Raw genomic sequence first — 12,909 nt, forward strand, 5'->3', positions numbered from 1 at the left:
TGAAAGAGTAAAGTCGGTATTTGTTTTGTGCATTCTTACTGAAGGTTACGATGTAACGCAATGTTCACTTGTGTGCAGTCAGTGGCCAGGTAGGACAGGGGATGATCTGAAGTCTACACTCGGATATACGGGGGCGCCGTGGCAGGGTCTGTTAGGTGTTGGGCTTCTCATCCAGTGTACATCAGTGATCGGAGTTCGAGGTCCAGTTTCAGCATGGCGTTGTGTCCTGGGGAAAGGCACCTTGCTCCAATGTTCCTCACTCCACCCAGGTGTGAATGGGTAATCCTGACTTCGATTGGCGAAGGTTAAAAAGGCGAGAGAAGAAGATTGGGCCCCGCCTTTCTGTGCCAAGCCCTAGGTGCACAGTGAGTATGAGTTCAGTGCCCTTGTGGCCGCTTTAGGTTTTGGGTTATTTCATCCTTAGTTTTGCCTTAGTTCGGCATACGTCATACAGCAAACTAATCTATTGATTTAAGATCCACTTTTCCAGCCCTGCGAGAGCCCGAGTCAGTGAGAAAAAACGCCCCCCAAAAGAACACGTTTATTTACAATGGACCAAGTATTTTTCTAATGTCAAGTGCATATGCTTTAGTAACCTGACAATTGAGCATATAATTTTTCAATGTAGCTTGATGAAGCCTTTTGTACACGAAAGTGTGTCTTCACAAGTGACTGAGAACGTTGATGTTTTTGACTTTTTGCATTCATTATCAGTTGTTTCGCTTTTACGAAGTCCTTTAAGTAATTTCCTGTAACTGTATTTAGAGGGTTTTTTTGTTTGTTTTGTTTTTCTTCCAAATTTCACCCACATTTTTACTCTCATTTGCCCAGTTTCCCCCAACCCTCCATTCATCCACATCTCCCACCCCTTCTAACCGATAATACTCAGATGTATTCATAAATACTTTAACAAAATGTCTTCAATCACCGATATGTGTGACGGGACATTAAACAAAAATTCCTCCTCCTCCTTCATTTATTTACAGAAGATCCGGTGTCCACAGATTCGCATAAACTAGAAAAAAGCGACTCTTCACAGATCAGTAAAAATTAAAAGTTCTGAAAAACGCCTTTCCCGTTCTGATTGGCGCCACTGGTAGACAATGCCGTGGACACTGACAAGGCACGGGGTATACATAATTATGTACTGCGCCTTCTTGTTTCTGCTCTCTGGAAAGGAATCAAGCATTTTTTTCCTCCAATTCTCTCCCAGTCGTATTTTCTCGTGTTGAGTTTTCTCAGTCTGTGTACAGCTTGGCCTGTCTAAGAAACATGCCACAGAAGCACATTCAATTTTCATTTTATCCTATTTTATCTTTTATTCCTGTATATATATATATATATATATATATATATATATATATATATGTGTGTGTGTGTGTGTGTGTGTGTGTGTGTGTGTGTGTGTGTGTGTGTGTGTAATTCTAATTTGATTATTCATGATTTAATGGCTGATCCATTTATCCGTTCATGTAATTCATTCTGCTTCATTTTACCCTTAATGACTGACTAAGCGCGTTTGGTTACGCTACTGATGAGGTATCTGCTTGGCAGGTGTGGTGTAGCGTATATGGAATTGTCCAAACGCAATGACGTCTCTTTGAGCAACTGAACTGATTTTATTTCATGGTGAGGAGAACTGTTCATTCAAAGGTTAAAGGCCCCGTAGGCTTTTACGGCTACCCGGACAATCTATTCGTATCCACTGTGTCTAGGGCTCGGCCTAATCCTCTCCTTCCGTTGATTTCACCTTCCCTCAACCGAAGTCAGGTATTCCATTGACACCTGGGTGGAATGAGGACAATTGGAATAAACTGCCTTTTCCAAAGACATAATACCGTGCTGAAACGGAGCCTCCAAACCTGGTGAACCCTGGTTGACAATGGTTCAAGTCTGACGGCCAAAGCATTCCGGCCACGGTGCCTATTGTAGAAAGTGCTAATCAATAATAATGATAATGATATTGTACTTGTATGGAGCAAACTCTCCATAGAAGGCTATAAGCGCCTCACATGAAACAGTACATACATAACAGCGCATTATACAACACAAAAGCACATGAAGACATAGAAGTGGAAAACAAAGTCTGTATCCACCAAAACAATGCAACAAAATACAGATATATGAATTATCGCAGGAAAAGGCACAAAATACACCCACACACACGTGCACGCGTGCGCGCGCGCGCTTTAACACCAACCCACAAGCACACACACCACAGGAATACTTCAGTGGAGGGGGACACAGGGGGAGTGTAGAGGGTGGGAAGAGACAAAGCATTCGTGACATCGAAAGGCCATTTTGAACAGGTGGGTTTTCACTTTACTTTCGGTGAGTGCCGAAGATCCAGAGGAAGAAACTTCCAAACAGAAGGTGCTTGATGCTGAAAAGCTCTTTATAACCAAATGTCTTTGAAGATACTCTGGGGACTCGAAGGAGATTCTCCAGAAGACCTGAGAGAACGGAATGGATTGTAGATATGGACAGAAGATAAGTATGTCAATTTTGTACTGAATTTTGTACTGGATGGGCAACCAATGCAGTTGACGCAAGAGAGGGGTAACATGATCTCTTTTTTTTTGGACACTTTGAGAACGACTCTGGCAGCACTGTTCAAGACCATCTGAAGACGTGATAACAGATCAGAGGGCAAACCAGCGAGCAGTGAACTGCAGTAGTCAATGTGACTGAGAATCAAGGAACGGACAAGCTGAGAGGTTGGAATTACACGTGGGCGTACAGCCCGTCAATGACCACCCCCAAGTGCCCATCAGATGTGAGAGTACAGCCCGTCAATGACCACCTCCAAGTGCCCATCAGATGTGAGAGTACAGCCCGTCAATGATCACCCCCCAAGTGCCCATCAGATGTGAGAGTACAGCCCGTCAATGACCACCTCCAAGTGCCCATCAGATGTGAGAGTACAGCCCGTCAATGACCACCCCCAAGTGCCCATCAGATGTGAGAGTACAGCCCGTCAATGACCACCACCTGGTTCTCCTCTCTCCGCACACGGCTGTAACAATCCCCGTCCCCGGCCCCTCCGCCAAGGTGGTCGTACAGCTTCCCCCCTTCCTCACCCCCTCCCCCTCCGTCTGCCCCGCTCCTTGGCCCCTCTCCCCACACCCACCCTTCCCCCTGCCGCCCCAGGCAGCTGTAGAGGCCTTGGGACTCTGTTCCTCCAGAGGTGCCGGGTCCTGGGTTCGGATCTTGAGTCTCCCCTCCTCCTCCTCCTCCCGGGGTGTGGCACATGGCCGCTTCGGCTTGCGGCGTGTGCTGGAACAGGGAACGAAAGCCGAGTGAGGCCTGCTGTATCGTGAAAAATGACACTGACAACCTGCCCTTCACAGTATGGTGTGTGTACAGTGTAGACGAGGGACAAGAACGATAACTCTTCCATAAAAAGGTCAATGCTGCCCTCTCGTTCCCGCCGCCTATACGAAGTCAGTGAAATATAACGCACCTCGAAACAATCCTTTCCAATAAATTAATGAACGAACGAATGAACAAATAGATAAAGATAGATATATAGGATTTGCAGTTTGACTGCTTCAGTGGCTGGTCGGTCAGTGGTTAATGGTTATTTGGTTGTTTAATTGATTGTTGATTGTTGATGGGGGATTAATGGTTGAATACTACCAACTGATGGGCTACTCATTGATGTAAGGATTTGGATGGATTGGTTGGATAGCTCCCAACTGGTGGGTATAGGCTGATGATCTGTGGACTTGGATGGGTTGGTTGGATGGCTCCCATCCCTCCTTGCCTGGTCCGTAACATGGCCAGTGGATTGGTTGATTGGTTGTTTGGGTAACACACACACACACACACACACACACACACACACACACACACACACACGCACGCACACACCGCTCACCTCTGTTGCGTCACCACAGACCTTCCCCACGTCACCGCCAGCTGGTATGACGTCACTGCACGTCTTTTCCACTGCCACACCAGGCACTGCTGCCCGTGAGGGTACGTTCACAATGCCTTCAGGAATTTCTGCGTGGTCATTGTTGTCGGGCGGTGACAGTGTTGTTCCTCTGGTACCACCTGTTGGAGTTTCTCAAGTTCAAATCCCCGTTTCCCAAACACGAAGGCATTCGTTCGTTTTGTAAGCATCCACCGTCAGTTTTGACTGCCCGATAATCTGAGTCCTGATAATGCTTTGAAGTCATGCTTTTCTCAACATTATTTTGATGATATGAAGTAAGACGTGTGAATGTTAATTTGAGCAGTGTCTGCCTGTTTACAGTAAGATGACAGAGGTCCAAACATGAAAGCGGACGCGGGTGCACAATTGAATTTAGACGAAAATGTCAACATTTTCAAAGTTGTACATGAATTGATTTTGAAATCTGAGCGATTCTGAATTCTCTAAAAGCAATTTCGCGATGGAGCGATGACATTATGCGAATGAATATTACAAAGCAGATTTTTTTTCCGCGAGCAAATTGCCACCACGACTCCCCCAGTCCCTCTCACTCTTTCACATCGCATACTGTGTCCTTTATTGTTTCTTTTTCTTTTTTTTCTAAACATTATATTTTTTGTACTTTTGTTACTCTTCATGTATTGGTCTGCCTCGCACATGTCAATGTAATCAAATGACATTGAATCCCTTAACTTGTCCACATAAGTCTTGTTCGTGATTGTTTCTTATCGGGTAGGGTTTAATTAACTCTCTCCATACGAACGGCGAAAGAGAAGACGTTAACAGCGTTTCACCCCAATTACCACCATCAAAATATTGCAAGTGGAAGGCTCTCATACTGAAGAGGTGAATATTGACAAAGAATACCACAATTCTGACGACGGAAGCTAAAGTTTGGGTCATTCAGACACCCACTGGACATCCGAGGGGTCTGTGTAGAGGAGAAGAGAGGACTGGCCGTACTGAGTGAGTTAAATATGCCATGTTTGATGCCCTTCCTATACTGTTTGTCTTGATGTGTTTATGCTGTGTTGTTTCTTTGAAATAAAAAAAAAAGTTTAAAGCAAAGCGGACGCTGGTCAGTTTCCAGCAAACCGTATTGTGGAGACAACGGTTCAGAGACACACCAGTCATTATTATCTAATTCTACGCTTGTTCAGTGTCAGCTCTATGTTATGTAATAATTGTTTCATTTGCGGGTTGTTGATTTTTCCCAAGCATTTGTTTTTTCATAATGTTGGTGAAAAGAGGAGTCAAAGAGCATGTTAAATTATGCAATTTCACGACAGAACAGGATTCAGTTGTAGCTATACCTCGGTTCTCTCTCAGAACAGGATTCAGTTGTAGCTATACCTCTGTTCTCTCTCAGAACAGGATTCAGTTGTAGCTATACCTCGGTTCTCTCTCAGAACAGGATTCAGTTGTAGCTATACCTCGGTTCTCTCTCAGAACAGGATTCAGTTGTAGCTATACCTCGGTTCTCTCTCACTTCTCCGCTCTCCTTTTATCTCTCACATGGAATGAAGGACAAAGTTGGAATAAGAAAGGCGGGAAGGTGGCAGAATGGTGAAGACGTTTATCTGTCAGTACAGTGTCCGAGAGGGGCTGGGTGTGATTCATTTCCGCTCTCGCCCTTTCTCCCAAATTCGACTGGAAAATTAGATGGACGTCTGTTGATTCGGATGAGACGATAAACCGAGGTCTCATGTGCAGCACGCATTTGGCGCACATAAAAAAAACCCTTGGCAACCGAAGTGTCCTCTGGCAGAAATCTGTAGAAGAAATCCATTCTGATAGGTACACACACACACACACACACACACACACACACACACACACACACACACACACACAGAGAGAGAGAGATATTTATATATATATATATATATATATATATATATATATATATATATATGCAGTCAATGCCTGACTACCTTGTTGGTTTATGCTGCTGTCAGGCATCTGCCTAGCAGATGTGGAGTGGCGTATTATGGATTTGCCCGAGCGCAGTGACACCTTGAAACTGGGAAACAAAATAGGAGAGATTTTTAAACAAAGAAAAAGCAAAACTTTTTCTTTTAACCCAAAGAAACGGACAAACCAAAAAGCGGCACATTTTGATTTGAGAAACATGCCAAAACAAAGCATGGGAAATGTTGTAAGTGTTTATGTCAATAATAAAGTGCTAATATTAATACTTCCACTGCTACTGCTACTATTACTACTGCTACTGCTACTATTATTACTACTACCCAGATTCAAACACTCCACTGTTGAACGCCGTTCTTTCACTGTCTCACCTTGCATTTGGAATGAACTTCCTCTTTCGCTTCGTCAGGTCTCCGCACTCAGCTCTTACAAGTCTGGCCTTAAAAGCCACCTCTTCACAAGATAGCCTACCTCCCCTGCCTGTAAGGAAGAAACGAGTTCCTACAGGTAAGGAATAAGTGTAATTTTCTTTTCCACAGAACTCTGCTGCCTGACTCGTCCGCAGAAAGAAAAGATCTGAGCACATCACTCCTCTTTTGTATCATCTCTATGTTATAAATGTATTTACAAATCTGCCCCTTACAGACATACCTTGACTGCAGTGTCCACGTGTGTGGCCAGCCCTCTGGGCTTGTCTTCGTTTCCTAGGGAGAGAGAAAAATGTACGGTTACGTCATAACACTGCACAGGACTGGGAGTGTATATTAACATCATCAATGAGCACGCTTGCACAGCAAAGGTAGAGTGTTTCAAGACAGCACTGTTTCACATTTCCCAACAGCATGGAGAGATAGAGAGAAAGAGAGGGACAATTCGCTAATGACATTGTGTGTGTGTGTGTGTGTGTGTGTGTGTGTGTGTCTGTGTGTGTGTGTGTGTGTGTGTGTGTGTGTGTGTGTGTGTGCGTGCGAGCGCGCGTGTGTGTGTATGTGTGTGTGTTGGACATTGTAATGGGTCAGAAGGCCTGCAATAAGACATTTCTGTTAGTGTTCTCTCTCTCTTTACACACACACACACACACACACACACACACACACACACACATGAGAGAGAGAGAGAGAGAGAGAGAGAGAGAGAGAGAGAGAGAGAGAGAGAGAGAGAGAGAGAGAGTGAGAATGATAATGTGAAACGAAACGAAATTTTATCCACCCAGGGTATGAAAAATGAAAATGAACACACCAAGCATTATCAACGAGGAGGAAAACAAAATGGAGCGCTGAACAACACAGAGAGAGACAGAGAGAGAGACAGAGAGAGAGAGAGAGAGTGAGAATGATAATGTGAAACGAAACGAAATTTTATCCACTCAGGGTATGAAAAATGAAAATGAACACACCAAGCATTATCAACGAGGAGGAAAACAAAATGGAGCGCTGAACAACACAGAGAGAGACAGAGAGAGAGAGAGAGAGAGAGAGAGTTTTATCTCACAGATATGTCCATACCAGATCAGAACACGGGAAGATATCCCAACGACGACAATCATTCCGAGGACGACAACCACCACTGTGATCCCTGAACACACGTCCCCTGTCTCGCTGTGGTCTGGAAATAAAGTTGTGGGCATACCCCCCACCCCCAGTTTGGGTAATTTTGTTAAACAAGCATGAAAGTTATAGAAATTCTAACGAGCGCAACAGCCTGGTGATTAATACATTGGACATTTGTCACAACCCGTAAGGGGTTGCCCATGAACCCCCACCCCTCCCCAGACTAGCTAACGTCCCGACAACACAAACACAGAGACACAGAAGAGTTCAGCTCGTTGCTTTACTGTGGTGATGCAAAAAATACATAAATAAATACCCGCCACAAAACAAGGCATTACAAACCAAAAAATACCCTTTGTCTAAACACAGCACAATTCTACAAGTTACAGTCACTGCAGCAGTGCTGCTCAACCCCGCTGCCAGAGTTCAAACGTGCTGACAGCTGAAAACGGACAAAACTTGTAGCTTGATGGCTGCAGCTGGTCGGCAAGAGGGACAGTGGGAAGGTGGGAAAGGGGTAGATGGAAGTATGGAGTGGGAGTGGGAACGGGAACGGGAGTGAGAAAGATTCCAAGCTTGTGTTCTGGGGACCCGTCGAAGGCAGCGGCACGAAGGAGAAGAAACACCGGAAAAACCTGTCACCAGGCACGTCACTGGCCCAGAGTGAAACAGACTAATACAGAAGAAGGGGTGACAAAGGGAAACGCCCCCACTACTTCATCGACGGCGCCCTACAGCACGCACGCTGGAACGGCGACCCGTCTCTCTGCAAAGCTTGGCCTCAACAGCCCAGAGAAATCTCTCTCTCCTAACCAGATTGACTCCTGAACTCGCTCAGAGTTCGAAAAAAAAACCGTTCAGGAGAAGGGACATGCCACACGTGCAAAAGCACGAAGGAGAGAGGGAGGTGAAGGAGAGGGATGGAAAGAGGGGGGAGAAGGGAGAAAGAGGAGAAGGGGGAGAGAGGAGGAGAAGGGAGAGAGAAAGGGGGAAAAGGGAAGGAAAAAAAAAATGCAGACAGGCATGCACGCAGATCGCCAACGAGCCGTGACAACATTCAATCTTAGGATCCTGGGTTCGATTCTCGCTCACAACCGGCGAAGAGTTGAGTGCTCAGATATGTACCCAGCATGCACATCCCCCGAAAACGGAGCATGACTGCCTACATAGTGGCTTTACACGTAAAAGCCAATTAGGAGGGGTAAGTTCTGATTGGACAAAGTTTACCCCGAGGGTGGGTGTGGGGGTGGAGGAGTCATTCCAAGACAGTACAGAGAGTTTCAGTTTCAGTAGCTGAAGGAGGCGTCACTGCGTTCGGACAAATGCATATACGCTACACCACATCTGCCAAGCAGATGCCTGACCAGCAGCGTAACCCAACGCGCTTAGTCAGGCCTTGACAAAAAAGAAAAGAAAAAAAAGGTGAATAAATAATAGATAAGCTTACATAAATAAATAAATAAATAGATAATAATTATAATATAAAAAGGTAGTAGTAGTAATAATAATAATAAGAAGAAGAAGAATAAATAAATAAATGAATAAATAAATAAGACAACAATGATGATAAATAAGCAAATAAATGTAAAACATGAAGACACACATTCACACATACACCCACACAAGTCCGGGAAAAATTGTGTAGTATTACTCTTTTATCACAGTACAGAGAGACCACAGGGATATGTGAATCAGTCCGGATCAGCCATGTTTCACGCCAGGGTAAAAACCAACCAGGGCACGCGTTGGCAGGTACACCGGTGCTGGCAGGTTATGGTCTGTCGGTCTGTCCTGGATTATGCTGATGTGGACAGACTGACGGACGCAATAGCCGAGTGGTTAAAGCGTTGGACTTTCAATCTGAGGGTCCTCGAACCGCCGTAACGGCGCCTGGTGGGTAAAGGGTGGAGATTTTTCCGATCTCCCAGGTCAACAGATGTGCAGACTCGCTAGTGCCTGAACCCCCTCCGTGTGTATACGCACACAGAAGATCAAATACGCACGTTACAGATCCTGTAATCCATTTCAACGTTCGGTGGGATATAGAAACAAGAACATACCCATCATGCACACACCCGAAAACGGAGTATGGCTGCCTACCTACATGGGTGGGTAAATAAACAAAACGGTCATACAAAAATGTTACACGTCTGTCTGAGTGTGTATGTGTGCGTGCCTGAAATCTGAATGACACAGGGAACGAATGATGAGCACCCAACGGCAGCCATCAGTCGGCTCTACCCAGGTAGGCAGCCTGTTGTGCAAATGACCCCGTGTTTGTAAAGCGCTTAGAGCTTGGTCTCCGACCGATGATAGGCGCTATATGAATATCCAGCTCAAATCAAATCAAAGCTTTGCCACTGATGCTCCTGATGTTGCTGATGTTGATGCTCGTGAACCTAGCGCGGATATATGTTACTGATGTTGTTACCGATCGATGTACCTGTTACAGATGTCGATGATGATATTGCTGATGTTACTGCTGTTGCTTTTTTGTTGTTGCTGGTGGTGTTGCCAATGTACCTCATGAAAGAGTTAATGATGCTTGTTCTGATAATGTTGCTGATTGTGTTGCTGATGTTGTTGACAATGATTTGTGATGTTCTTGATGGTGGCAATAGGTATCGCTAATGTTGCTGAAGTCTACGCCGTTGCTGATGTTGCTGTTGTTTCTGGTGTTGCTGAAGACATTATTGAAGTACCTGTTGGGGAAGATGCTGGTGATGTTGCTGGTGTTGCTGGTGGTGTTGCTGGTGTTGCTGATTCAGGTGAAGGAGAGATGCCTGAGCACGGGGAGCCCTGGAAGTGGATGTCGTCGATAATGATGCGCTTCTCCTTTTCCATTGAATTTCCTTGGATGATGATCTGAAAGGAGCGGAAACCATAGGGAAGGCATTTGACAAACACCAGTGCGCGCAGGCACACACACACACACACACACACACACACACACACACACACACACACACACACACACACACACACACACACACACACACACACACACACACAGATATATATATATATATTATATATATATATATATATATACATGTATACGTCTGATGTGCAGACACACACGCACGTAAGAGCACACACACACACAGAGATATATATATATATATATATATATATATATACATGTATACGTCTGATGTGCAGACACACACGCACGTAAGAGCACACACACACACACACACACACACACACACACACACACACACACACAGAGAGAGAGAGAGAGAGAGAGAGCGAGAGCGAGAGAGAGTTTGCATGGCTTATGACTGAATGCCAGTGGAAAGGGATGGGAAGTCTAAGCATGGGCGTTTTCAAAACGATGTGTTTTCAGACCTGTTTCAGACCTGTTTTATGAGATTGAAATTAGGGAGAGTGGCGAAGATCGTGAGGTAAGCTGTTCCATACTGATGGATATGTGGGTGTATGTGTGAATGTGTGTCTCCATGTTTTACATTTATTTGCTTATTTATCATCATTGTTGTCTTATTTATTTATTTATTTATTTATTATTATGACTACTACAACTACTACTACAACTTTCTTATATTATAATTGTTATTTATTTATTTATGTACGCTTATAGTTGACTTCATCAAGTTTTTGCGCCTTATACATATTATTAGTAGTGGTAGTAGTTTTTTTTAATGTATTTATCTATTATTTATTCACCCCTTTTTTTTCTTTTTTTTTTTTCTCAAGGCCTGACTAAGCGCGTTGGGTTACGCTGCTGGTCAGGCATCTGCTTGGCAGATGTGGTGTAGCGTATATAGATTTGTCCGAACGCAGTGACGCCTCCTTGAGCTACTGAAACTGAAACTGATGGAGCTGAATGAGAAAAGGAAGAATCACCGAAGGACTGTGTTTTAACGCGGGGAGCGAGTAGCCGCCGTGAATCGGAAGATGATCTGAGTTGTGGGGGTGTGTAGGTTTGAATGACTTTGTATTTGTATTTGTATTTTATTTTATTTTTATCACAACAGATTTCTCTGTGTGAAATACGGGCTGCACTCCCCAGGGAGAGCGCGTCGCTACACTACAGCGCCACCCATTTTTTTGTATTTTTTCCTGCATGCAGTTTTATTTGTTTTTCCTATCGATGTGGATTTTTCTACAGAATTTTGCCAGGAACAACCCTTTTGTTGCCGTGGGTTCTTTTACGTGCGCTAAGTGCATGCTGCACACGGGACCTCGGTTTATCGTCTCATCCGAATGACTAGCGTCCAGACCACCACTCAAGGTCTAGTGGAGGGGGAGAAAATATCGGCGGCTGAGCCGTGATTCGAACCAGCGCGCTCAGATTCTCTCGCTTCCTAGGCGAACGCGTTACCTCTAGGCCATCACTCCACTGACTTCCCTAACATACTGAGGGGCAGCTGAAGGTGTGGGTTGCGACTTTGTACTGAATGCGGGCAGAAACTGGTAACCAGTGAAGAGAATGCAGAAGATGAGTGATATTGTCAGTCTTTTTGGTTCTAAAGATCATCCGTGCTGCTGCGTTTTGAACTTTCTGGTGTTTAATAATTGAGGACAACCAATGAGTGAGTTACAATCATCAAGTCTGGACAAGACAAGATGTCGGATGGAACTGATCTTTCGAATATTAAAGTATGCAGCCTTGCAGAGATTATTTACGTGTTTCTTCATTGAAAGGTTTGAATCAACCGTCACATCCAGATTTTTCACTGAAGTCTATCCCATTTTAAGAGAGGAAGGTAAGATGCCGACCACGCGCACCTGAAACAACTCCACAACACAGTCAGTATACCCACTCTGGGAAGGCATCGTCGTCGGGAATGCCAAGAGAGCAGAACCGATGCAGAGGTGAAGCTACTCATTAAAGAAAACAGCAAGGAAGAGGATACTATCCTATATACAGGATACTATCCTATATACAGGTGGTTCAGTCACCAAGGATCAGTCTGGTATGGGATACGCTGCAAAACAAAATGGAACAACAGTCCTGGAAGAGAATGCCGCATACAAAGTTAAGTTTTTGTTTTGTTTTGTTTTTTGTTGTTCTTTTGTTGTTGTTGTTGTTGTTTTTGCTGCCCCATCATCTGCACCGTTTCAGTGGCATTGATGCCACGCCGCTCATTCTGACCCCCCCCCCCTCCACACACACACACACACACACACACACACACACACACACAGCCACCCCCGGCTTCGTCTGTCACCGTCCCAGCGTTGGCAGTCCGCAGGGAGCCATTGATGTTAGGTCGCCAGGAGGCCACACACCAGAGGAGACCCTGCACTGCTGCTGAGTCATCCGCATGAATAGTTACAACACACAGCCTGATAATGGAAGTTGAAGCAGTGACACATGCTGTCCAGTGACTGGTATCTGTATATATGTGCCTTCAAATCAATATGTCATAATTGTGACTGACTCCATGAACCTCCTACAAATAAAAAAAAGAAAGAGCAAGAACAAAGAAAGTGGAATGGAAAGCCTAGTGTGGCATGAGGCAA

General features: G+C 44.7%; 1 protein-coding gene across 2 annotated transcripts in view; it reads right to left on the reverse strand.

Annotated features, from left to right (window-relative positions):
- Window positions 1–886: 886 nt before the first annotated feature.
- LOC143301144 (uncharacterized) overlaps window positions 887–12,909 on the reverse strand; it is a 22,184-nt gene continuing 10,161 nt past the window's right edge. For both annotated transcript variants that reach the window (XM_076615215.1, XM_076615214.1), the window contains 6 exons: window positions 10,122–10,284; window positions 7,375–7,474; window positions 6,521–6,573; window positions 3,881–4,059; window positions 2,989–3,276; window positions 887–2,803 (listed from right to left, as the gene is read on the reverse strand). In XM_076615215.1, the coding sequence (XP_076471330.1) occupies window positions 2,771–2,803; window positions 2,989–3,276; window positions 3,881–4,059; window positions 6,521–6,573; window positions 7,375–7,474; window positions 10,122–10,284 (816 nt within the window). In that variant the 3' untranslated portion in view covers window positions 887–2,770. The remainder of the gene's footprint in view (window positions 2,804–2,988; window positions 3,277–3,880; window positions 4,060–6,520; window positions 6,574–7,374; window positions 7,475–10,121; window positions 10,285–12,909) is intronic.

The sequence above is a fragment of the Babylonia areolata genome, chromosome 27, assembly GCF_041734735.1.
Source record: "Babylonia areolata isolate BAREFJ2019XMU chromosome 27, ASM4173473v1, whole genome shotgun sequence".
NCBI lineage: Eukaryota > Metazoa > Mollusca > Gastropoda > Neogastropoda > Buccinidae > Babylonia > Babylonia areolata.